The 25,374-nt window shown below is 44.2% G+C and overlaps 1 protein-coding gene across 1 annotated transcript in view; it reads right to left on the bottom strand.

Annotated features, from left to right (window-relative positions):
• Positions 1 to 29: 29 nt before the first annotated feature.
• Zswim5 (zinc finger SWIM-type containing 5) overlaps positions 30 to 25,374 on the bottom strand; it is a 108,048-nt gene continuing 82,703 nt past the window's right edge. The window contains 10 exon segments of the mRNA XM_032899755.1: positions 30 to 2,841; positions 3,544 to 3,625; positions 5,199 to 5,362; positions 8,560 to 8,717; positions 9,480 to 9,615; positions 9,837 to 10,097; positions 13,534 to 13,671; positions 14,158 to 14,304; positions 16,969 to 17,145; positions 24,401 to 24,580. Coding sequence (XP_032755646.1) covers positions 1,979 to 2,841; positions 3,544 to 3,625; positions 5,199 to 5,362; positions 8,560 to 8,717; positions 9,480 to 9,615; positions 9,837 to 10,097; positions 13,534 to 13,671; positions 14,158 to 14,304; positions 16,969 to 17,145; positions 24,401 to 24,580 — 2,306 coding nt within the window. The 3' untranslated portion in view covers positions 30 to 1,978.

Genomic DNA, 25,374 nt, shown 5'->3' with positions numbered 1-25,374 from the left:
TAAGGGCCTCATTTACTGAGAGAACACAATTTCTGCTTTTAGAAAAATCTTTTCTGTGATCCATGATTTATTCATAGAAAAGCACTGAGTTCACATACTTGCTAAAAAAGGGCAATCATGATGGGGGAAATGGAAGTGGCTTCCCCTTTGTCTGCCAACCCATTGGGCTGAGACAGTGTGGGCCCTTGGCTGGACAGTAACACATTAGTAGCCACGAACAGCGGATACAACTTACTGGTCAGCTTGGAATTAAAAAGATGACAAGTAGTTTTCAAAGAGAAAAATAAAGTAAATCAGACAGAAAGGTCCTTAGTTCATACTCTAGCTACCCCCTCCCTATCAAACCCCACCCAACCCAGGAACTAAGACACAACAGTAAACGCCGAAGACACCTGTTTCCAACTGAGTCTTCTGAATGCCCTTGCTACCTCCTACAATTCCAGCTAAGCAGAGGGGTCATGAAGTAGTACGAATATGATACACTGTGGAGATCAGCATGGGCTAAGATGGGGCTTATCCGCTAGAACTAGAAATTAAGAGGGCAAGGCTAAAGGAATACCAGCCTTAGCCTCCATAAGAGCTACCAATGGGATTATGATGAAAGTAGGCAGAGGAAGTCTGAGGTAGAGAGTTGGAGGAAGAAAACATGTTTGTGTAAAAAAAGAACCATGGAGTGAAAGTGGCCAGTCTTAAGAGCAGGGGGACACGTGCTTAGAAACGTGTTTGCTGAGAGAAGGTAAACAGGAGGCATAGAGATGTGTAACAATGCTTGGCTAGCAGGAGACTAAGGAATGGATGGGCAAGAGAGAGTTGGCAGAAAGAAGGCACACTCATGCAGATCCTCAAGTGTGAAGACACTGACAGACTACATGGAGAGACTGCTCACATAAAGACACATCATGGTCAGCAGGCATACACTCAAGAGACAAACATGTTTATACACAGGTACCCGTGTGAGCCTAGATACGCACACATACATTAAACATGAAGACATGGGTATACTTAACATGTAGGTATGCATTATCACACACAAATGAAACCCAGCCTAACGCATGTCACACAACAGAAGTGACACAGGCATGCACACGTGTATCTGTACACAGACACATGTTCATACAGATATGCACACATACAGCCTGGAGATGAACGCAGATTCTCTAACAAGGGTGACCAGAGCAGATGCATCTTCTAAGCTCAGTGGCTTCCTGGACCTTTGTCTTTTCCTGGCACTTGTTCCTCAGGTGTTCCTCAGGTTCCTGGAGTGTGTGAGGCAGAGGCAGGAGCTTCAGTGCTCACAACTTTGTGAGGCAAATATCTAAGCCCACTCTTGACCTCTGCCCTTAATGACCACTAGGCTAGTTGTCCTATCTTCAGGCCACAGTTTCTGCACAGACAAGACTTGGATTTCAACTGTCTATTTCTCTCCCTGCTGCCCCCACTTATCCACTGCCAACAGCATATACTCTGTACGGGAAACCTGAGAAATGGTTGTGAGTCTCCTCAGAAAACAAGCCTCTCCTCCCACCCACAGCTGCTTTAAGTGCCCGTCAAATCAGAGTCGGAATTATAAATAGTTACAGCTTTACAATGCTTGACAACACATATACTATAGTATTTACAGTACCATAAATGCTTCTGTTTTCTCTGGTTAAGCAATCCCTGAGACGGAACAGTGTTCTGTGTTTGCCAAGGGAGTGGGGCCAATGGCCAGGACACGCAGGATATAGGGGCGTGAGGTGACATGTTGTGGGGGCTTCGACCGGTCTGCAGGGTCCAGCTCCTCCAGGAATAGTAGGGCTGGAGTGAGAAGCTTGCCAAGGCGGGAATACTGGCTAAAGGTGGACTCTCCCCATCCTTAGGTCTGTGGTACTTTCGGCTCAGCCACAAGTACTGAGTCCTCTCAGGGTAGACAGATGTTTCAGAGTCCTTGTCCTGACCTGGGAGCCCAGGCTGCCCTAGCAGCAAGCTATCCACTTTCTCAGCCGAAGCGCTCCCGAACCAGCAGCATCAGCTTCTTCTTGCCTTTGTATATCTGTTTGAGGTTGTCAATGAATTGGGCAAATTGCAAGTGACCATCCTGGGGCAGTAGGAAGGTTTCACGAGCCTTGCTCAGAAACTCAATGAACTCTCCATAGTGGCGAGGACTGATGTGTGTCAGACGGGAATGTGTGGTATTGATGTAGGCATTGATGGTTGCATCCAGTAGCTGGCGCAGTGGAGCTTTGTCTGTTGACATGAGCTTTCCAGAGCTGCGCCGGCCTGGGATGCCTGCCAGGCCTGGTGCAGTCACTGTGCACCGACGCAGGATATCAGAAAGCACTGTAGCGCAGTGCACACTCTTCACCACCAGGGGGATGAGAGCTGCTAGTTCATTCTTGCCCAGAGAGTGGCTGAGAGCACAAGCCCAGAGCACATCATTGATGGCTGGATGGGTGTCCTGGTTGTAGGCCAGGTTAAGATGGCTCATGGCCAGTGAGGCCAGCTTGAAGGCACGTAGCGGGTAGCCACGGAGCTCCATGTAGCGGGCAATGGTGAACAGCTGTGAATGAGTCATGCCACCGGCGGCAGCATCTATGGCAATCTGGTAGGCTGCCTCAAAGGCAATGTGGTCTTTCTCACAAAGTGTAAGAGCTGATAAGGCACAGCTCTGTGGATCCTTCATAGCACACTGTAGGGCCAGTGTGCGAGCACAGCTAGCCAGTTCCTCCCGCTGTGGATAGTCAAGACTGAGGCGCAGGATAGTGGTATGGGATACAGCTGTGGCAGCCACAATACTTGTAGCCTCGGTCGGGGTGAAGAGTGTGTACCAGCTCTGCAAGATGCTCACCAGGGCCCGCACACCTGTCAAGGAGAACCTGAGGTCAGCAGTGGCTACTTGGTCCTAATCCAAGTCTGCCCAGATGACCATTTGGGGTCTGAACTTGGCCTGCAGATGACTTCTCCCTATTCCTTAGCAGCCCTGGGATGATCTGAGGCAAACCAGAATAAGGGGAGCATCCCAAATGGCCAGACCCTATTTGGGGTCTCTTCCCATCCCAGCCCAGAGCCGAAGCTTTCTGCTGCACTCGCGGCCCTTCATAAAGACGAAGCAACAGAGCCCCAGGTTTGTCTGCCTCAAGGTGGGGCCCTAGGTTTCCCTAAGGATTCTAGCTGAAGTAGTGCCTTTGAGGAGAGTCTTGTGTTGGGGCTTTGGGTTCTAGAATTGTTCCTATGCCTCCAAGTTGTCTGTGGTTTTTCAGAAGCATAGACAGAGACTGGGACCAAACCACTGAACTGACTCCCGCCCTAGGGAGCACATGAGGACTGGTGACTGAAATGCATTCTCTTAGACATTTCTCTAATCACAGAGGGTCAAAGTGCTGAGGACATCAGGATATGGTCCAAGCAGTGACAGCTTAGGCTGATGAACCAAGGCCATCTTCTAGCAGCACATCCTTTCCCAGGCTACCAGCATAGAAATATGACAGCTCTAGGGACTCCCTGTCCTGTCCCAAAAGGCAGGCCTAGAAACTCCCCAGGAGAAGAGGGAGGTGTGAGACTCACCCACTTCTGTAGCACAAGTAACCAGCCATCGAACCATCTCTCGGCGCCTCCAATTAAGGGTTGATAAGGTCATGCGCATCACCTAGACACAAAAGAGGCATTTCCAGTCAGCCATGCTTAACAGGTAAGATCCTCTCCTCCCTCTACCTCATACTATTCTTTTATGCAATAGGTACTTTTTTTTTTCCCCCGGAGCTGGGGACCAAACCCAGGGCCTTGTGCTTGCTAGGCAAGCGCTCTACCACTGAGCTAAATCCCCAACCCCGCAATAGGTACTTTTTGATTGCTTGAGACAGGGTCTCATGTAGCCCAGGCTGGCCTTCAATTCTCCATGACCTAAAACTTCTAATCCTTCTGCCTCTACCTCCCCAGCACCGACACACAGTATCCCACCATGCCCAGTTTATGCAATAGTAGGTCCATCCTGAGATCTTATTTTGTGTAGGTAAGCACTCTACCAAATGAGATACATTCCCAGCTCAATAACAAGGGTTTTGCATTACTGAATTAGTGGTCTTTTCTCTCTGTAGTATGTTTAATTTCTCCCTACCCCTCTCACTAGACATGGGACTTCCTCAAGACCGACAACAGATAAGACTCTTATCATACCTTGATTGACTTGGAGGAAGGTAGAGATAGAGAAGATGGGGACCCTATAGTGCCTAAAGCTATTTTACTTCTGGCCTTAACTTTAAAATGGAGGCTACTTTTATACAGTCCTTACTTTCTGTGTACCCTAGAATTATATTCTGGAAGACTGTCTCATGTTCATCCCCTTGAATACTGTCCCAGATGACCTTGAACTCCGAGATCCCTTTGCCTTAGTCTCCTGGGATTCATGGCCACTATGTCTCAAGATCTCCGTGCCAAGATCCAGGTCAGAAACTTGTATCTCCCAGCCTCAAGACTGGAGGTGAGCCCTCCAATTCTGGATTGTAGTTCATTCCAGATACAGTCAAGTTGACGATTAGGAATAGCCACTACAATCTACCCCTTGTCAACTTGACACATGAAACAAGGTCATGAATACACCTAACACGATATAACTGTTCCTCGTACAATCGCAAACACATTTGTGAACTTAAAATGGGCAATGTCCCTTGGGAACATTCTTTTAGTATCGAAACTTAAATACTAGTTGATGTTAAAGAAACTGGAAGAAAGACAAATGTGTTCTTTTTTTTTTTTTTTTTTTTTTGGTTTTTTTTTTTCGGAGCTGGGGACCGAACCCAGGGCCTTGCGCTTCGACAAATGTGTTCTTAACAAAATAAAAGAGACATTCATATTACTTCATAATCCTCATTTCTGCAACTGGTCACGTGGCCTAAGCTGGTATTTGTAACTCCCTTCCTCTGCTACCCATTCTGTATTTCCTCTACCCTCAAGTCAGGACTGGAACTCAAGCAAGCCAGTAAGTAACATCCCTCCATGGCCTCTGCATCAGCTCCTGCTTCCTGACCTGAGTTCCAGTCTTGACTTCCTTTGGTGATGAGCAGCAATGTGACTATGTAAGCTGAATAAACCCTTTCCTCCCCAACTTGCTTCTTGGTCATGGTGCTTTATGAGTACTAGAAACCCTGACTAAGACAGATACCTTCTGCCACTTATCACTACTCTAGAAATCTCAAGTGGGGACAGTGCTGTCATACTCGTACCTGTAACCCCAGCTCCAGGGCTACGTTGAGCAGAGTGCTGTCTGTACTGCTGTCTGTGGGAGTAGCAATCTTGAATGCATCTTGAGCTAGTTTGAAGATGAGGGAGGAAGAATGGATGTGCTTCTGTATTGCTTCCAGAATAGTTCGTAGCCTCAGTGTATCCCCTGTAGTCATTGGAAAAAGATGGAGGCAGGATTTCATTTGAGTTTCCCTAAGACAATAAACTGATTACAGCAAATACGAGTTGAATTATGCTAATTTAAACCCAATGTTTCTGAATGCTACCATCTCTCTGGTTTATCAAGCTGTCTCCTCTAATGCACGGTGGTTCTTTCTGTTTCTAGACACCACACGAATCCACCTCTTCCACCTTTTTCTAAAGGTTATTTTATTTTGTGTATATTGGTGTTTTACCACCATATATAGATCTGCTGTGTGATGTGTGTGCATCTGGAACCCACAGAGGTCAGAAGAGGGCCTTAAGTTCCCTGCAACTGGAAGATGTGAGCCACCATATGGATGCTGAGAACTAAGTCCAGGTCCTCTGGAAGAGCAGCCAGTGCTCTTCCACTGAGCTATCACTCCAGCCCCTCCTCTCTCCCAAAAATATTTGGTGACACAACTGAAATATTAAGTGGAGTTCATACTTTAAAGTACATTGTCTTATGTTACACAGTTCCATGAGTCCATAATCGCGATGTTATACAGGCTAGTTTCACTGCCCTAAAAACTCCTGTGTTCTTCAAACCTTTCCCCATTTCTCCCGGACCCTGGTAACTATAATTTTATATAGTTGGAATCACATAGCTTTTTCAGATTGGCTTCTTGCAATATGCAACACATATTGAGGATCCTTTGTGGGTGAAGTTTATCTTCTTTTATCACTTTTTTTTTTTTTCCCCCCCCGGGGCTGGGGACCGAACCCAGGACCTTGCGCTTCCTAGGCAAGCGCTCTACCACTGAGCCAAATCCCCAACCCCTTATCTTCTTTTATTGCTAGATAGTATTCCATTGTATGGATATATATCACAGTTGTGAAGAACATTTTGGTTACTTTGGGGGCAATTATGAGTAGACATGTGAGTATTCCTGTGCAGGTTTGGGGATGTATATATTTTTGACTCTTTTGGGTAATACCTAGGAATATGACTGCTGGAAATATGCTAAAGCTACATTTGGTTTTGTTAAAAAACTGTCTTCCAAAGTGGCTGTGTATTTACATTCCCTCAGCAATGAACATTTCTTTTGTTCCAAACTGTTGCCAATGTCTTGATCTTAGCTATTCTAACAGTGTATATTGGTATCTTGATTTAATTTAAAATTTCCTAGTAATTTATTCTGTAGACCAGGCTGGCCTCAAACTCAGAGAGCTTTCTGCCTCTGCCTCCTGAGTACTAGGATTAAAGGTGTGTGCTACTGCTGGCTTTAGTAAGTTTTAAAATTGGACTGTCTCATGTATCCCAGGATGGCCTTGAACTTATGTAGCAGAGTCTGACCTTGAACTCCTGATCCTCCTTAATTCCCCTCCTGAATGCTGTGATTATAGATGTGTACTGCAAGGCCTGATTTATTCGGTGCTGGAGCTCAAACCCAGGGCTTCAAGCATGCTAGGCATATACTCTACCAACTGGGCTGCAGCCCCAGCCTCCGAATAAGTTTAAAAATTCTTTGTATTATGTGGGATATAAGTTCTTACATTGGGTTGGAAACACACTTTTATAATCAAGAGTGTCCTTGATGATCTGAGGGATTATGAACTTGGAGATATTAACACTTTGTGTCTTACTGACACAGAAATATATACTACTATATATAAATATATAAAATACTATTATATTAATATTAACATTGATGGTCGCAAAATAATGTTATTTTGCCACAACTTTACGTGGCTAAAGAAATAAACTTCCATGCTACAGATCTATGATTTCTGAGTTTATCTTCAAAAACATCCATAAAGGGCAAGTTCAAGGGCTGGAGAGACAGCTCGTTAGCTAAGAGCACTTGCTGCTCTAGCATTAAGACCTAAGTTTGTGGGGTTGGGGATTTGGCTCAGCGGTAGAGCGCTTGCCTAACAACCGCAAGGCCCTGGGTTCGGTCCCCAGCTCCGAAAAAAAGAAAAAAAAAAAAAAGACCTAAGTTTGTATCCCGACAACCATATCAGGCACCTTCCAAAGCTTGTAATTCCAGCTCCCTGGGATCTGATGCCTCTTCTGGCTTCTGAAGGCATTACCACCAAGATATTTTTAATTAAAAAAAAAAAAAAAAAAAAAGATAGCTGGGCAGTGGGGTGAATGGCCTTTAACCCCAACATTAGGAAAGCAGAGGCAGGTGGATCTGAGTTCGAGGCCAACTTGGTCTACAGAGCAAGTTCCAGGACAGCCAGGGCTACACAGAGAAATCCTGTCTTAAGAAACAAAAGAGAAAGAAAAAAAGACATCTTAAAATAAATGTCCACAGTTTCCTGGTACAAGATACTCCGAGTCCACGCAGCTGGTACTTTACTGCAGCTCTTTGTTTCAAGCTTCTCTTCTCTTCTTTTGTGATGAAGCCTGCAGAGCTAACAGGACTACACCCGCTCCCGGGGCACAGTCATGCTGTATCCTTTGACCAAGTATGGTCGAATAATCACAACTCTGATGTAGTATGGAGAGTTATAAGTCTTTGAGGCTGAGACGCCACCAACAATGATCTCCATTTTATAGATTTTGAAGTTGAGATTGGAAACTGACTTGATCAGATGGAAGATTACATTTAGAAATTAACTTAAAAATCATTCGATTATGAGGCCATGTATGGCAGTGCACACCTTTAATCTCAGCACTTGGGAGGTAGAGGCAAGGAGGATCTGGGTGAATCTGGGGCTACAGAGTGAGTTCTAAGACAGCTAGGCCTGTACAGAGAAACCCTGTCTCAAACAAACAATAAAAAAAACAAGTAAACATAAACAAATAAAATTTGGAGCTAGAGAGATGGGTTTTGGTTAGAGAATATATTGCTCTTACCCAAGTTCAGTTTGTAGAACCCATGTCAGGGGGCTCAAAACCTCCTGTAACTCCACCTTTGAGGGCATCAGAAACCTCTAACTTCACTGAACACTGGGACTCATGGACACAGACACACAGTGTGAAATACATTTTTTTAAGAAAAGTAAAAATCATTTGATTCAGGGTCTTACTATTTTAAAGTAACTAAGGCAGAATTATGCTCTGAATCCAGGTGCTCTTTCTAGTGAACAGTCAGCATGAAGATCCCCACTGCTCCTGTCAACACAGAACACATGGCTTCTCCTTTTCAGGAGACTTCCGGCCCTGGCTGGTAGGCTTGTAGAGATGTTGGATCTGATGTCTCCTGTGCTTACCTTTGGCAGCAGTCAGCATGGTGGAGGCCAGTTCACACTGCTGTGATTCCAAGTGCCCGAGAGTGAGCCAGCGAGGATAACGGCTGGGCACCACCGACACCCTGTGATGCGGGTGGGCAGGGTCGCTTGCAGAAGACGAGTTTTCTAGAACAGGTAACCTACAAGACCCAGGAAAACCGCCGTCAGTTTCATTTAGACTCTGGCCATTGTGACCCCCTTTAGAGAAGTTTGCTTTCTGCTAGGGAGGAATTGGTTAGGGAAAGACAGGCTTTGATGGTTTTAAACCTACAATACATGCCAGGCAGGTGGGTACTTGGAAACCTCAAGCTGAACAGTTTCCACTATAAAGAGATTTGACAGGCACATAGAGTGCCACAGGGCTATTTTGAAGAGCATAAGAAACATATGCCAAGGAATTTCCCTTTTAGCTCAACAGTCCTCTCAGTCTTATGGCCTAACTAAAATTCTTTCTCTGTATGGTCTGCTACATCCTACAGATCTACATGTAAACCAAGAATCTTACTCTCGTTTGAAAACAAGGTTCTCAGAGCTTTGTTTCTGGCTGGGTCTTGGAGTATACATATTTATCTCTGCTCCTCCTACACTCCTCTGGGGACCTGAACCAGGACCCATGACTGATGGAGTTGTGCTAGGATATAAATCCCTTCTCAGGATAACCAAGTGCTTCCAAAACAGGGAGGCAACGTAGCTATTATATCTTGGGGCAATTTACCCTAAATATGTGGAGGGGTCAAGTATTTCATTAATAAAGAGTCCCCGTGCCTAGATCATGTGACAATACCTAGGCCCTGGTTTGGGAAAAGACACAAAGGGAGAAAGGGGAGTGGGATAGGCAGAGGATGCGGCACCGAAGACATCTGCATTCGCGGAGGCAATCAGGCTAGACATGGGCTACCCACCTCATGGCACGTAAGGCTAACTTATAAGACAGGTCTGGATCATGAGGCAGCAGAGCTGAGAACAAATACTTTGCAAAGGTGTGCATGGGAACACTCTCCCGGTGGATAACTTCTCCTAGACCGCTGAAGGGGCCTCCTGAAGGAAGAAGATGAGCCAGCCAGTTATTTAGGTGTTTGTTGGTTTATTTTCTTATGCCTATTCTAGCCTAGACTTGGGAGCCCAGGAACCCAGCTGAGGTTATATGCTAACCTTCATTACTCTTTAATGTCATAAATATTTCTGAGTGTGCTATGTCAGAGAGGGGAGCCCAGAGTCATAACTAATGGCCTTGTTACCACAGCCCCCTTCCTCCTTACCTTCCAGCAGTAAGATGCACTGTTTCCGCAGGGTCTGAACTAGCTCCTCATCCAGCTGCAGCTCCTGGAGTTGGCTCAGGAGTTGCTCCTCATTACGGCACACCTTGTCCTGTGCATAGAGGCCTTCAGGCATCACCCTCTGTTGACCCATGCCCATGAGGGCGACTTCCAGGGCCAATGACAGGTACGACTCATTGCTACTTGGGCAGCCAGAAGCCACAGGGACGTGCTGGTAGACAGGAACTCTGCTTTCATTCACATCTGAGAACAGCAAGGGGACCAAGTTCTTTAGGACAGCTCTAGTGGGTTTTCTGTGTCTCTGCCTGTCCCACTTTGGAATATCAGTTGCTTAATAGTTATTATAAAGCTAAACCAGAGCCTCGACACAGTAAGAAAAATACATCGAAAAAAGATAGAACCACAAAAAAAGAACAATCACTCCAGCTCTTTCTCTCTTGCTCTTCCTCTCTCTTCTCTGCTCTCTTGTCCTCTTCCCTGTCCCTTCTCTCTACCTGCCCACCCCTGCTTTCCCTCCACGTGCCCATGGCCGGCCTCCTTTGTTCCTTCCCTCTTCTACTCTTCTTCTCTCATTAAACCTTTCCACGTGGAAAAAAGAAAAAAAGAAAAATCACTCCTTCATATCACACACAAATTGGTTAGGCCAGTCAGAGAAGCATATGGTCTTATTTTTTGCCAATGTACAATATAATCGGAGTTGTTTTTGTGACTGTTCCCACTACCTTAGTGTGAACACCTTTAGGGGATGAGAGCATCTCCCTGTTCTAGTTTTCTCCAGAGCCTGACTCCAGAAGAGCAGCGTATGTCAGGCAAACAAATGAAGCAAATGCACCTTCAGAATTTCCAAGCTCTAAGTGTTCTTGTGCAGATGAAGGTGACTAAAGATGTGTCCCTGTACAAGAGATTAGGACAATCAGGGCCTGTCCTGGCTTGACTTGGGTCAAGATACCTGAGATACCTGAGTCCATCCAGTTTAACTCTTACTTTGGAAACACTTGCATCTTCTACATTAGGATTTTATATGCTTCGCTGAGGACTTCAGGACATGAACAGTGTTTAGGGGCCAACGTCCTAGCTGGGTATGATGATATATGCCTGTAGTTTTAGCTCCTCAGGACACTGGTGAGAGGATGGCTTGAGTCTTTGAGTTCAAGAGCAGCACAGGGAATAAAAAGGGTATGCATTCAATGAGAGCAGAGGCCCTTGTCTCTGTGAAGGCTCGATATCCTCCCTGCCACCCGCTGTAGGGGAATGCTAGGGCTGGGAGATGGGAGGGAGTGGGTAGATTGGTGGGTGAACACTCTCATAGAGGCAGGGGGAGGAAGGAAGGGATAGGGGGATCCAGAGGGGAAATTGAGAAAGGGGATAACACTTGAAATATAAGTAAAGAAAACATCCAATAAAAAAGGGGGGATATGCATAAGGGTTTGGAGGGAAGAACGGGGAGGGAGAGGCAATATAATTATAGTATAATTTCAAAAACAAAACTAACAAAAAAGATTTTGATTCCCACCCCCCCCTTTCTATTAAATAGCTCTGGAAGACAATCAAGTGGCAGGTAATGCTAGTATCACATCAAGAGTAGCCATAATGTCTGCTTGCGAGTATGATAGTGTGGTAAGAGATACTGATACCAAAGCAACTGCAAATAAAGTCAACACAGTGATAGCATAGGGAAGGGAGAACAACCACGTATCTGTCCTTGGTATGGGGTACTTAGCCTGCTCTTTTCTATTTGGCAAATTGGTATAAACCCACTAGGAGGAAGAATATTAAAAGAAAATCAGAGTGTAGCTAGGTAGCTAGCTAGATGCTGACAGGCTTAAAGGTCACTGGGGCTGACTCCTTCATCGTCGGCAGTTCTAAAATGAGGGTCTCAAACTTCAGGGTTTTGATTATTGGTCAAAAAAACTGGCTCTAGGGCTGCAGAGGTGGCTTAGCAGTGAGAGCTTTGACTGCTCTTCCAGGGGAGGTGGCTTCAGTTCCTATCACCTATATCAAGTGGCCCAAAGCCACTTCTTGTTCTATATCTAGGGCGACCTGACACCTCTTTAAAAAAAATAATGAAAGCAGAGGTGGGTTGGGTTGGCAGGTGGAATATTGAGTTTTATCTCTGGCCCTGGGTACAGAAACGACATTTTATTATGCAGGAGAAAAATAACTATTTAGGTAGGTGGAAGCTTCTCGGTAAAGAATAAAGAGTTATCATGGTCTTCCTTCCCACCTTCCTTCCTTCCCTCCTCCTTCCTTCCTTTCCTCCTCCTCTTCTTCCTCCCCCCATCCCGGTTTTGCAAGATAGGGTTTTTCTGTGTAATCAGGCTGTCCTGGAACTCAGAGGGTCACCTGCCTCTTTCTCCCGAGTGCTGGGTTAAAGGCAGGTGCCACCACCACCAACTGTCTTCTTTCTTAACACCTGGACAGGGAGGCATTAAGATGATATCTGAAGATGATGTTTGTTCCAGCAGTTTCAGAATCATATAAAGTCTACCTAAAAATGTAGTCTCTTAGTCACTGCTCATTCTCTGAAGGTATTTTGCTGTGCAGTGGCCCCTCTGACCACTGTACACTCTCCCTTTGAGAATGTATCACCCTACTCTCATAGAGTCCAAGGACCTTCTATACTACGCTGTATTGTGCTGGTCTAGTTTTATTTGTTTGCTTTTGAGACAGGGTCTCACTATATATCCCTGGCTACGTGTAGACGAAGTGAGCCTCAAACTCATAGAGCTCCTCTTGCCTCTGCCTGCTAAATCCTGGGATTACAGATATGCGTGAGCTTACAGATATGCATGAGATTACAGATATGTGTGACATTACAGATATGCGTGAGCTTACAGATATGTGCCATCACACCCAGCCCTGTCTAAACTCTCTCAGCAGAGATCACAAGGATTGGGGAGTCAAAGGGAAACTAGAACAAGATCTGATAAGATGATTTCAAAGAAAGAAACGTTGTTGTTTTTTTTAAAAGATTGATTTACTTATTTTACATGTATGAGTACTCTATCAGCAAGTACACCTGCATGCCAGAAGTGGGCACTGGATCCCAGTATAAAAGGATGTGAGGCACTAAGTGGTTACTGGGAATTGAACTCAACCTCTGGAAGAGCAGACATTGCTCTTAACCTCTGAGCTATCTCTTCAGCCCCCTACTTTGTTTTGTTGTTTTTTGAGGCAGGGTCTTGTGCTATGTGGTCCAGAATGACCTTTTCAGTTGTAATTCACCAGCTTGAGCTTCCTAAGTGCTGAGATTATAAGCCTGAGCCACTATACTTGACTCAAAAAAGACGAGGAGGAAAGAGGAGGAGGAGGAGGAGGAGAAGGAAGAAGAGGAGGAAGAAGAGGAAGAGGAGAAAGAGAGAGTCAGTCAGTCAGCCGGTCAGTCCATCGGTCCGTCCATCCAAGCTACCCTTGAAACCCTGGGCTCAAATGATCTTCCTGTTTTAGCCTCCTGAGAGTAGCTGTGGCTACAGGTGGGCACTGCTATGAATACGTTAACACACACATTTCTGATAGAGGTTCTCTCCCCCTTCTAGACTGCTCTGAACTTTTGTCCTCTGACTCCTAAAGTTCCTCTAACCATTCTTATTCCGCTAAGGAAGCTAGTAAGGTGCAGCAGGAAAGCAGGGCTCACACGGCCACAGCAGAGAGGTGGCTTGTCTCAGGCTGACCCTCGTACCTGACATCTCCATGTAGCTGTCATCGTTCAGGTGGCAGGCCTCAGTCAAAGTGAGAAACAGGCAGCCAATGGGATCCAGGGGATGGCCCACCCAGCCCTCCAGGTTTGTGATTGTTGTTGTTCCTCTCTGCAACAACTCTGGAAATAAGCAGGTTTCAAATTTTAGACAGAGAGAGAAGGGAATGTACTTTCCTTCTGCTTTCATTTCCTAATCAGTCTCACTCAGTCCTTGACCAGAAAGTCAAAGAAAAGCTCCCCATACTGTCATGTCTTTGCTGGATTGGCCTGATTGCAATCTCCCCAGCCAGTTCTAGTTTATATTGTGGGCTGGCAGTGCATACATGGAGACAGCTTTTCAGTTCAAAGGCATCTTCTCCAGGTCTTAATGGGTCTTCCAGGAGGAAGCCTGGAAGCTTCCTGTGAAAAGCAGGCTCATTGTTCCTGTTTCACAGACAATAAATAAAGCTGAGAGTCACAGAATGGCAGGAAGGCACTCCACTCAGCAGGTAGAATTACTTGGAATTCTCAAGCCCATGGTACTGAGTGAAAATTAGCTTCTTCATCCTTTTATCTCTTTCAGGTCCTTATCACCCCAGGATGTGAGAGGATCCCTAATCACTATACCTTTCTTCTGATGTTTGTAGATCTCCAGCTGCCGCTGCTGCTGCAACCTCAGAGTATTAATGATGGCCACCGTGAGTCTGAGAGCCTCTTTTGGATACCCATGAGATCGCAGCGCGTCAACCCGAGCACAGGCTGTAGGTACATGCTCTACAAGTCAGGAAGAAAATATTTTGTTTGAGTTAAAATTTCAAATCAGGAAAGTCCTATGTTTAACAAAGAGATCTGTATTCAGTCCAATTCTCGGATTCAACTTGGCGTCTGCTTTAGGACAGGGACCGTGTTTTTTATCTTCGAGGATGTAAGTGGAAGAAGCCATCTTGTAAGGGCTCCTCTAACCTCAGTGTGATGGTTTATTGTAGAAGGGATATACAATCAGAACACTAAAAAGCAGACTCTGTGAATGTGCACTATGGGAACCTGGTGGAGGCAGCAACTAGCTGTCTAAAGGAAAAGCCTCAGCAAATGATTAGCTTTATTTTCAGAGGCGGGGGTCTCATGTAGCCTAGATTGGTTGTAAACTCTGATATGCAGCTGACGGTGGCCTTGAATTCCCGATTCCTCTTGCTTTCAAGTTTTGGGATTCTAAGCGTGTACTATCAGGTCTAGCTAGCTTCATTATCAAATGATTAATACATTCATTTAGTAACCCTATGTCTCCTGAGGACCTATTTATATGCCAGGTAGTGCACTGGGCAAAGGAAATACAGAAATAGAGAAGACACGACAGCTGCACTAAGTGCTCATGACTGATATCTAAACAGTTGTAAGGCACTGACATGACAACACCTACACTGAAAATATCTGAACTAGGCTTGAAGAACAAGAATGATCATGAACAGGTAGGTAAACAAGGAGGACTTTCTTAGCAAAGAGTATATATGAATAATCATGTATAAATAAGATCATAACTAATAAAGTCTAGATAATTTCTTTGGAGTATGGCATACAGTCCAAGGTAGTTAGAGCTAGGCTATAAGGCTGGAGATAGCCTAGAAAGGTAGTACAGAGAGATCTGCTGGTTCTGCCTCCTGAGTGTGCCACCATGCCCAGTAGCTATCAACTTCTCAAAATGGGAATGATCCTAACAAGCCTTTCAATTGCTTTGTCATTTCCTTTAGAGCTAATATTGAAAGTTACAGAATAACTGGGACTGGGAGGTGGAAGCAGGAGGATCCCTGGGGCTGGCTGGCTGGCTGGTCTAGCTAAATTGGTAAGCTCCAGGTTTAGGGACAGACTGAAATATCTGTCTCAAAATAAAAGATGGAGAAAGATACCTGATATCTACTTCTGTCCTTCACACCCACATCCACACATCTGAATGTGTAACCACACACACACAAATACATGTGCACATACAAGCATATATACAATAAACACATAAAGTGCAGACTTAAAGATATAAATAAGTAAAATACAAAATAAAAACTCATAACGACTCTTTACAGTTCCATGTATATTTATCCAGATTTTTCATTTCTAAATAAAATTGGGATATTATAATTATTGTTTTCAACTTAACAGTACATTGTGAATATTTTTCAATGGTGTTAAATATGCTTGTATAACAGTCAAGATAAATATGTGTCACCCCGCTGACTGTTCCTTTACTGCTTTATCAATTCCATATCGTTGGACACTGAAGTAGTTCCCCACTCCCAGCTGTACGTCACTGTCTGTACTGTAACAACCCCTTAGCTCGCTTGCTTAGTTAGTTTGTTAGCGGTGTTTGGAAACAGAGTCTCACTGTGTAGCCCTAGCTAGTCTAGAACCCACTACGTAGACCATACTAGCACCAAACTCAGAGAGCCACCTACCCTGACTCCCAATTTCTGAGGTTAAGTTACCATCACACTAAGCTCCAAGCTCTATTTTAGAATGGGTGCACTCTAGCGAAGCTAAGGACAGACTGATGCAAACCAGACAACTCGTGCAGCAGCAGTTTAAACTAGATCAAACACTTCTGTCCTGTCATAAAGGATGCTAGGAAGATGAGACAGAGGAAAGGAGACAGCCTGGTGACAAACAGACTGACTGCATCCTAGTTCCTAGCATGGGGTAACTGCAGTTTCAAACAGTGTTGTTTTCATGTGTGCTCATGTGTATGCACATGTATGCTTATACCTGTGGAGTCCAGAGACAACCTTGGGTGTTAGTCCTCGGACATTATCCACCTCTTAACATTTTAAAAATGTTTTTGTGTTTTCCATGAACGTGAGTTCAAACATGTGTACGTCATACATAGACTGCATGGAGGCTCCAGCAATCAAACGTAGGTCATCTTGCTCTCACTGGCCTGGAACTAGCCATTACGTTAAGCTAGGCTGGAATCTGCTGTCGCTGCCTCTGCAGTGCTGGGATTTTTTAAGTACACACCCCCATGCTTGGATTATTTGACATGGGCCGTGGGGATCAAACCCTGGTTCTTACTGACCAAACTACCTCCTAGGTTCCCATCCTGCAAACAAAATACATAAATTCTGAGCAGAATATAATGTTGCTGAGTAACAGATAACTGAAAGTGTGTGAACTGGTGTCTCATGGCTTCCTTGTTACTCTTCAGTGTGTATCAACTGCTTTATCTTTTCCCCAAAGCCTAAGGAAAGTATACGTGTTTCCACTTGAGATTAGTGTACATCAGTTAAGCATACATACAAATGAAGTAGGCCTCAAATAAATGGCCTGATTGTGAATAAATGATCCAAGAGAGATGGGTAGACTGTAAGTAGTAGCTCGTATTGCTGGGACCCACACTGTTGGCACAGGTGGGATTGGGACCTGACATTCTTGGGAGCACAGGAGGGCTAGACTTACCTAGCCACAGTGGCTGGCCATGGGAATTAAAGAGTAGCCGCTCATTTTCCCGCTGGCAGGCAGGAGCTGTATAGATATCACTGCTGATTATTCGCTGTAGGTGGCTGTCCTGCCAATGTAACTCACGACCTTCAATGGCTCTAGTGAAGACTGTTCGTCTCGGTCTGGATAAAGAGTCTGGGGAAAGAAAACCAATGGCTGAATAATCTGAAGCTCTAACGTGGCTCTTCTATGTCCTCTATCAAAAACAAAAAATAAAACAAAACAAAAATCTCATCCCCTCCTCCCAAAAATCTTATACAGAGGGCAATAAATTCCTTTTTCTTTAAAACAACTTTCTACTGGGTCTCAGAGCCACACGAAGGCTTGAAGAAACAGCTCAATATTAAAGATGTAAACTGTTTTCCATATTGGTCAGAAAAAGAAGAAAAAAGCAGCTAGATGATATCCTTAACTAATCATGTTGTTTCGTTTGCAGCAGGACTCTTATTATACTAAGGGCTTCTTTGGTATTCATATCAGAAGCTGAAAAAATGACTCAGGAGCCTGACACGGGAAGCTTACGAGTTTGCGGCTAGCTTGGGTAACATAATACCCAAACAACATTCCCTGCCTCAGGTAGGTCCTCTAAAATCAAAAACAAATAAAAACTGATAAATAAATGAATGAATAAATGATTAAATAGATAAAAGCTGAGAGAAATGTTATAGTTTGTTTGCTTACAGTTTGTTCTCAAGAGAAGCTGATGCTGACCAACATTCTCACTGAGATCTGACCATGCTACCTCCCTTCAGGAAAAGGACTTCGGGGAAATCAACACTACAGACAAGCCAGATCATGTCACCGCCTGTATCTGTGTCTGTTTGTCTCCCTCTTTCCTATTTTAAGAATGTTGAGTCTGTCCCAAAGTTAAATGCAATTAATGCTTTGGTGGTGATCCATGAAAAGGGCTTAGAACAGAGATGGACTCATTTCTCAACACAAAGTATACTGTGCCTGTTTCATCTTGCCGCTCTCACAGCACAGTAGCTCCAACACTTTGAAAACATGTAACTGAGGCCCCGAGAGTTAGAGTCCCTTGCAGGGGACAGCTTAGCTCTTTATCTGGAATTCAAATTTCTCTCTCTCTCTTTCTTTCTTCCTTTCTTTCTTCCTTCCTTTCTTTCTTTCTTTCTTTTTTCTTCCTTCCTTCCTTCTTCTTTTTTCTCTCTTCCCTTCTCTTCCTTCCTTTATTTATTTCTGCCATTTTAGTCTTTGCTAGTCTCCCACATAGGTTAGCTGTATCTACTCAAATAGAATATAATAAACTCTTCCAAAAGTTCACCTATTTTGGGGTGTGTGTGGGAAAGTTGAGATGGGTTTAAATTGCTATGTAGCTGAGGTTGGCCTTGAATTTGATCCTCCTGCTTCTACCTCACGAATGCTGGGATCACCATGCTTGACTTCATAAACTCAGTTTTATAAAAAGAGTTGTGGTTAATGCATGCATTCACGTACTTGAATGTATGTGTACCATGAGCACTGGGTCAGAAAAGGACATCAGACTCCCTGGAACTGGAGATATAGGCAGTTATGAGCCTCCTGATGTTGGGGCTGAGAACTGAATCCAGGTTCTGTTCAAGAGCAGCAAGTTCTCTCAATTGCTGAATCATCTCTCCATCCACTGGGGGGCAGCGGGGATGGGGGGGGGAGCGCGATCGAGCACTGGCTGCTCTTCCAGAAGACCTGGGTTCAACTCCCACCACCCACATGGCAGCTTATAACTGTCTGTAGCTCCAGTTTCAGAAGACTCAACATTTTCTTGGCCTCCTTGTGCACCAGGCATCCACATGGAACAGAGACAAATCAGGCAAAACACCCATACACATAAACGAAATGAAAAATGAGTTTTAAAAAAGAATGGGACATGAATGAACAAAATGCAAGATCTTTTTCATGAGGACTTATGTAGACTCACAGGTATAATATCTAAGAAGATAAAAAACCCAGGCTGCAGAGATGGTTCAGGGGTCAAGTGCACTGGTTACTTTTCCAGAGGGCTCGAGTTCAATTCTCAGCACCTACGTGGTGGCTCATGGTCATCTGAAGATCCAGTTCCAGGGGGATCTGATACCCTCTTTCGGAAAAACTCTTATAAACATGTGTTAGCTTACAGGTGATTCCTTCAGCAATGGCTGAAGTCATCACCTGCTGCTGTCAGGCTGTGTATAAAAGGGCCGTCTCATCCCCCTCTCCCACCCACCCCTCTCTCTGTTCCAGCACTGCCTCTCTCCCGATTTCTCTCCTCCGTGCCCCACCCCCTTCTCTGCCCTTGTTTGTCTGCTTGTCTACTTGTCCACTCATCTGACTCAACCTTTTCCCAGGTCTTCACTCCACTCCTGTCCCCCTGGCAAAACTGCTTTATACCAGATCTGGTGGTTGGCACAATTACTCAGGGGCATACCTTGGCATGGGCCCATCAGGTACCTTGCCACTAGCAACTAACTGGATTCTTGGACTTTCTGCTCACAACCAGTCATTGTTGGATGAGCTGGACTGCAGCCTGTAAGTCATCCCAATAAATCCATATATATATATATATATATATATATATATATATATATATATATATATATATAGAGAGAGAGAGAGAGAGAGAGAGAAAGAGAGAGAGAGTCATTCCATAAGATATGTGACTCTAGAGAACCCTGAGAAAGGAAGACAAATGAAGAATGTCTCCAGACTGGGCATGGTGGTACAGGTCTGTAATTCTAGTACTTGGGAGGCAGAGACAGGAGGATTAGCAAGCTGGAGGACAGCCTGTGCCGGCCTGTCTAAAAACACAAACACAAAACAAAGAGTGAAAAAGAATAAGAAAAAAGGAGTAGGAAGAGATTAAGACATAAGCAGAGGCCTTGCAAAGGAAGTAAACATACAAAGCTACTGTTAAGAGGAAACATCTGAGCAGGAGCTACACCTTAGGGATTAGCAGATAGATAATAAAATAGTGCACTCACAAAGGTAGGACACAAGTGGTCTGATGACAGTGCCAGGCACTGAAAGCATGGATACTGGAGAGTAGAGGAGGAGACAGTAAAACCCACTTAGAAGAGGACAATGAGATAGTGTGAACCCAGAGAGATTAGAAATCAAATGACAAAGACATTTCAAGCAGGAAATGACCAATGTCAAACACTGCTAAAAAGCCAAAGGTCAATTAAAATTGCAACTGAGAGGGCTGGAGAGGTGGCTCAGTGGTTAAGAGCACTGACTGTTCTTCCTAGAGGTCCCGAGTTCAATTCCCAGCGACCACATGGTGGCTCGCAACCATCTGTAATGGGATCCAGTGTCCTCTTCTGGTGTGTCTGAAGACAGCAACAGTGTACTCAGATACATAAAAAAAATTACACCTGAGAAGCAACATTCAAATTGGCCCTAGATGATATGTGACCAGTACAGAGCTTACTTAGTACAGGCTGAAAACCTAAGTAAATATATATTACTCAAAAGAGAGAGAGAAGGGGTTGGGGATTTAACTCAGTGGTAGAGCGCTTGCCTAGCAAGCCCAAAGGCCCCTGGGTTCGGTCCCCAACTCAAAAAAAAAAAAAAAAAAAAAAGAGAGAGAAAGTAAATAAATTTTTCTTGGTATATATAGTAAGTATGCATGATTCTTGCAAATATTTGTTTGTTTTGGAGACAGGGTTTCTCTATGTAGCCCCTGCTGTCCTAGAACTTACTCTGTTGACCAGGCTGGGCTGGAACTCAAGGGATCCACCTGCCTCTACCTCCTGAATCCACCACTGCCTGGATTCTTTTAGTTGAAAATACCTTAAAAATTATAAATAATAAGGTATTGTGATTATCTCCCAATCTTCTATATCCAAATTTTTCCCTACTCCATGAATTATTCCTATGAGTTACAAAATACAAGCCCACTGATATGCCTCTCATCCTCAAGCAAAGCAAAAAGACTCTCAGAACTTCATGTACTTTTCTGGATGCCTTTCTCTGAGGTATAAGAATTAAGAAAAATGGTTCATATCTAGGGAGTAGGAGGGGGTTTGACTTAGAAATACAAGCAAAGGAAGAGGCAGAATACATGAACGGATACAGCACATCTGTCTCTGTCCTTCTCTGCATGACAGGGATTCTCTGTGTATCCCTGGCTCTCCTGGAGCCCAGGCTGGCCTCAAACTCAGTGATCTGCTGGCCTCCGCCTCCCCTGTGCTAGGATTAAAGGCACACACCTCCATCACCAGACTCTTTTAGACCTTCTGAAACAATAGTTTTTGTTTGTATGTGTAATTCCATAACACAGAAATGGGAGGTTTGGAAATGTTGTTCTAATTTCTCTTTATTAACAGTTTTATTTTGACACAGGGTCTTACTATGTAGCACTGGCTGTCCTGGAACTCACTTTGTATACTCTGGCTGATCTTGAATTCATAGATCTCTTTGCCTCTGTCTCCCATGCTGTGTACCAACCAGCAGTCCTTTGCTTTTTACTTTGAAGCAGGGCCTAAGTTTCCCAGACTGCTCTACAATGTGTGACTTTCCTGCCTAGCTGGAATTACAGGCCTGTGCCACAATACCTTATGACACTTGTACTTTGGGTAGGCATTATACCTGAATGATTTTTCCCGTCTTAGTTAGGGTTTCTATTGCTGTGATTAAACACTATGACCAAAAAACAAGTTGGGAAGGAAAGAGTTTATTTGGCTTGTATTTCCACACTGCTGTTCATCACTAAAGGAAATCGGGACAGAAACTCAAGCAGGGCAGGAGCTGGTGCAGAGGCCTCGAGGCTGCTTACTGGCTTGCTCCACATGGCTTGTTCAACCTGCTTTCTTATGGAACCCAGGACCACCAGCCCAGGGGTGGCCCCATCTACAATGGGCTGGGCCCTTTCCTATTGATCACTAATTGAGAAAATGCCTTACAGCTGGACCTCATGGAAGCATTTCCTCAACTGAAGCTCCTTCCTCTCTGATGACTAACTTGTGTTCAGTTGACACAAAACCAGCCAGTCTACTGCCTTTGTGCACATTTGCATGTCAAGTACTGTATCTATAATGTCTACGAACGAGAAGCCAAATCCAGCTGAGAACAAGAGGGAGAGGGAGTATGGAGCGTTCTGAGGGAACGATGGTATAAAATAATAATTTAAAAAAGAAACAGGCAGGGCTGGAGAGATGGCTCAGTGGTTAAGAGTACTGACTGCTCTTCCAGAGGTCCTGAATTAAATTCCCAGAAACCACATGGTGGCTCACAACCATCTGTAATGAGATCTGATGCCCCCTTCTGGTGTGTCTGAAGACAGCTACAATGTCTTCACTTAAAAAAATAAAAGAAACAGGCATAGACTAGGCAAATGTAGTAGATGGCTAGAGAGCATTGAAGAGCACATGATATGAGTGGTCATAAACTTAAAGTAAGACCATTTACCATAGTTATTTCTCCCCAGTTACACTCAGCTACACAATCACAAGTACCAAGTAATTAGAAGACTTGATTGAACTAGGGAGAGAGGATGGGGGGGGGCATCCATCAAAATCCTAAAGGAAAGGAACCAGCAGCTGAGAATACAGTAGCATGTGCAATCGCAGAATAGAGAAAGCTGAGGTAAGTTCAAGGCCAGCCCTGGGTGTGAGGTTTTTTGTTTAGATCTTTATTTGTTTATGTATTTTATGCATATGAGTGCTCTATCTGTAGAGGACATTCAATCTCTTTACAGATGGTTGTGAGCCTCCGTGTGGTTGCTGGGAATTGAACTCAGGACCTCTGGGAGAGGAGCCAGTGTTGTTAACTGCTGAGCTGTCTCTCCAGTTATCTATAATAAGATCTCAGAGATGTGGGGGGAGGGGGAGAGCACAAACAAACCAGGTAACCCTCAGATTGGGCTGTGGGTGGAAAAAGAACTGGTAATAATAAGAACCAACACAAAATGAGAATTTCCAGAGAAGGGACTTAATGGTATATTTTTGATCATCTATGCTACTAAAGTCTATATTAACGTGATGGCTTCCTGGGTTATGTAGTTAGATGAGGGCCAGGAGTGGGTATCTTAATGAAGGGACAAAATTATAATCTCTCCAAGGCTCATGAACTTAGTTATCTTAAGTATATTGGCAACTAATTATGGTACAGTAGAAGACAACGAAGCAAAACAATTAAAGTGATTTTCCCCCTTGAGGCTAAACATGCTGATAGCCATTACTTAAGAGAAAAGACCAAGTGTAAGACCAATGTTAGACAGAATCCCCACCAGTAAGAACAATGGTTAACATCAAATGGCCTGCGTTAGAAGGAAAGCATGGATGCTGTGAATGCTTGTGAGCAGCATCTGCAGACAGCTGCAGACCAGCAGGCACAAAAGGCGGAGGATACAGTACTACTGTAGTAGATTTGTCTTGGATGGGGCAGGAGTCTTGGCAATAACTTGGGAGGATGTACTTGTACTGTATAAAAATATGAGGAAGACAGAGGAAGAAGCAAGAAGAAAAAGAAAGGATTTGGTAAGTATACTACTTGTAGAGATCAATGTGCTTACCTCTACCTCAGAATGCTGGCAATACAGGATGGTGACATAATATCTGGCCTTAATTAAGACACTTTAAAAAAATATTCATTTTTAGAGCATTCATTGGTGTTTTGTCTGCATGTATGTGTGAGGGTGTTGGAACTCTTGGAATTCGAGGTGCAGACAGTTGTGAGCTGTTATGTGGTTGCTGGGAATTGAATCCAGGTCCTCTGGAAGAGCAGGCAGTGTTCTTAATTGCTGATCCATCTCTCTAGCCCCATCAGGACACTTTAATAAATTTTGTTTTCTTTTGGTTTTGGTAAGTGTGATGGTGTGTATTTGTTTGGCCCAGGGACTGGCATGATTAGAAGGTGTGGCCCTGTTGGAGTATGTGTGCCACTGTGGGTGTGGTCTGTAAGACTTTCATCCTAGCTGCCTGGATGAGGATGTAGCACTCTCAGCTCCTCCTGCACCATGCCTGCCTCAATGATACTGAACTGAACCTCTGAACCTGTAAGCCAGCCCCAATTAAATGGTGTCCTTTACTGAGGACATGGAGTCTGTTCACAGCAGTAAATCCCTTCTGTCCCTCCTTTAAAGTGGGTTTCCTAAGCTATGCAAACCAACCCAAGCTGAAGCCCAGACCATTGGACACAAAGAACCTGAAGGTTAGAGAAGAATTGCACAGAAAACTTTAGGACTTCATCCTGGGCACTGAGGATCCCCTTGATGTGGAATAGGACAGCATCCTTAATGTCAGACAAATCCTTATACTTAATTAAGGTTTAGCATCTTGAGACGAATTAAAAGAAAAGCTTTTCTTATTTAGGATAATAATTTTGACTGGGAAAAAAAAAAGGCTACCAGGCCACCACTGTCCTGGAACTTTACTGCCCTACCTTTGAAGTTCTAAACACAGGATCCTTGGCTCACCTGGGCTGTGGCTGGCACTCTGGGAAAGTGCATTGGTAATGCTGGGCAGTTCGTGCCCATAGTTCCCGTCCTCCAGGGGACAGATATCCAGGTCGCTCCACTTCTGCAGCTGCTGAAGCCAACAAGATTTTTCTTCCAGTTTGCAGTGTGGATTTAAAATTATACACACCCATAAAGCCCCTAAAAAACAGAGCAGTCCACATTCTTAGTGTCTGTGAATAACACCCATGCCTTTGCTTCAAACTTCAACACCAAACAACCCCAGTGCCCCCAAAGCAAAAAACAAATAAAACCGTCAACTTCGTTCTGTCTCATATTTGTGAAAGATACATACATACATATATATTACACATTGTATAGAGATATGAATATAATTTCTAAGATTTTCAGAATTGGCTGAGGAACTAAAACTTGTGAAACTGTAAGTCAGATGAATCTTAAGTTTCTGTCAAATAGTGTGGGCTCAACAACGTGAACGTGACCTAATAACAGGTGAGAGCCTGTGTTCGGTCCTTAGAAGCCGTCTGGCAGCAGAGATGGAGAAATAAGCATAATACCACATGAACGCCAAGTGCTAAGGTGTGTTTAGGGCATAGGGCTGGGAGATGGTTCTGTGGTTAAAGTGCTTGCCTTTAAAGTGTAGAGATACTAACTGAAGATGAAAGTTTACTTATATTGGCTCAACTCTTTTTTATTTAAAATTATATTTATTCATTTTTGTACTTTTTGAGACAAGATTTCATCATATAGTCCTCCTGGATCTCTCTATGTAGACCAGGCTGGCCTTAAACTACATAGACCAGCCTGCTTCTGCCTCTTGAGTGCTGGGATTAAAGGTGTGCCACCATACTTGGCTTGCCCTCTAGTATAAAAAAAGAGAACAGTACAGTTGAAGGCTAAAGCTTAGGCACTAGAAACCTCCTCATACCTGAGTGATCTGGCTAGGCCTGATACCGGAGAGGAGACTCAGAGAA

Source organism: Rattus rattus, chromosome 1, assembly GCF_011064425.1.
Source record: "Rattus rattus isolate New Zealand chromosome 1, Rrattus_CSIRO_v1, whole genome shotgun sequence".
Taxonomy (NCBI): Eukaryota; Metazoa; Chordata; class Mammalia; order Rodentia; family Muridae; genus Rattus; species Rattus rattus.
This window is presented reverse-complemented; position numbering and strand designations above follow the sequence as displayed.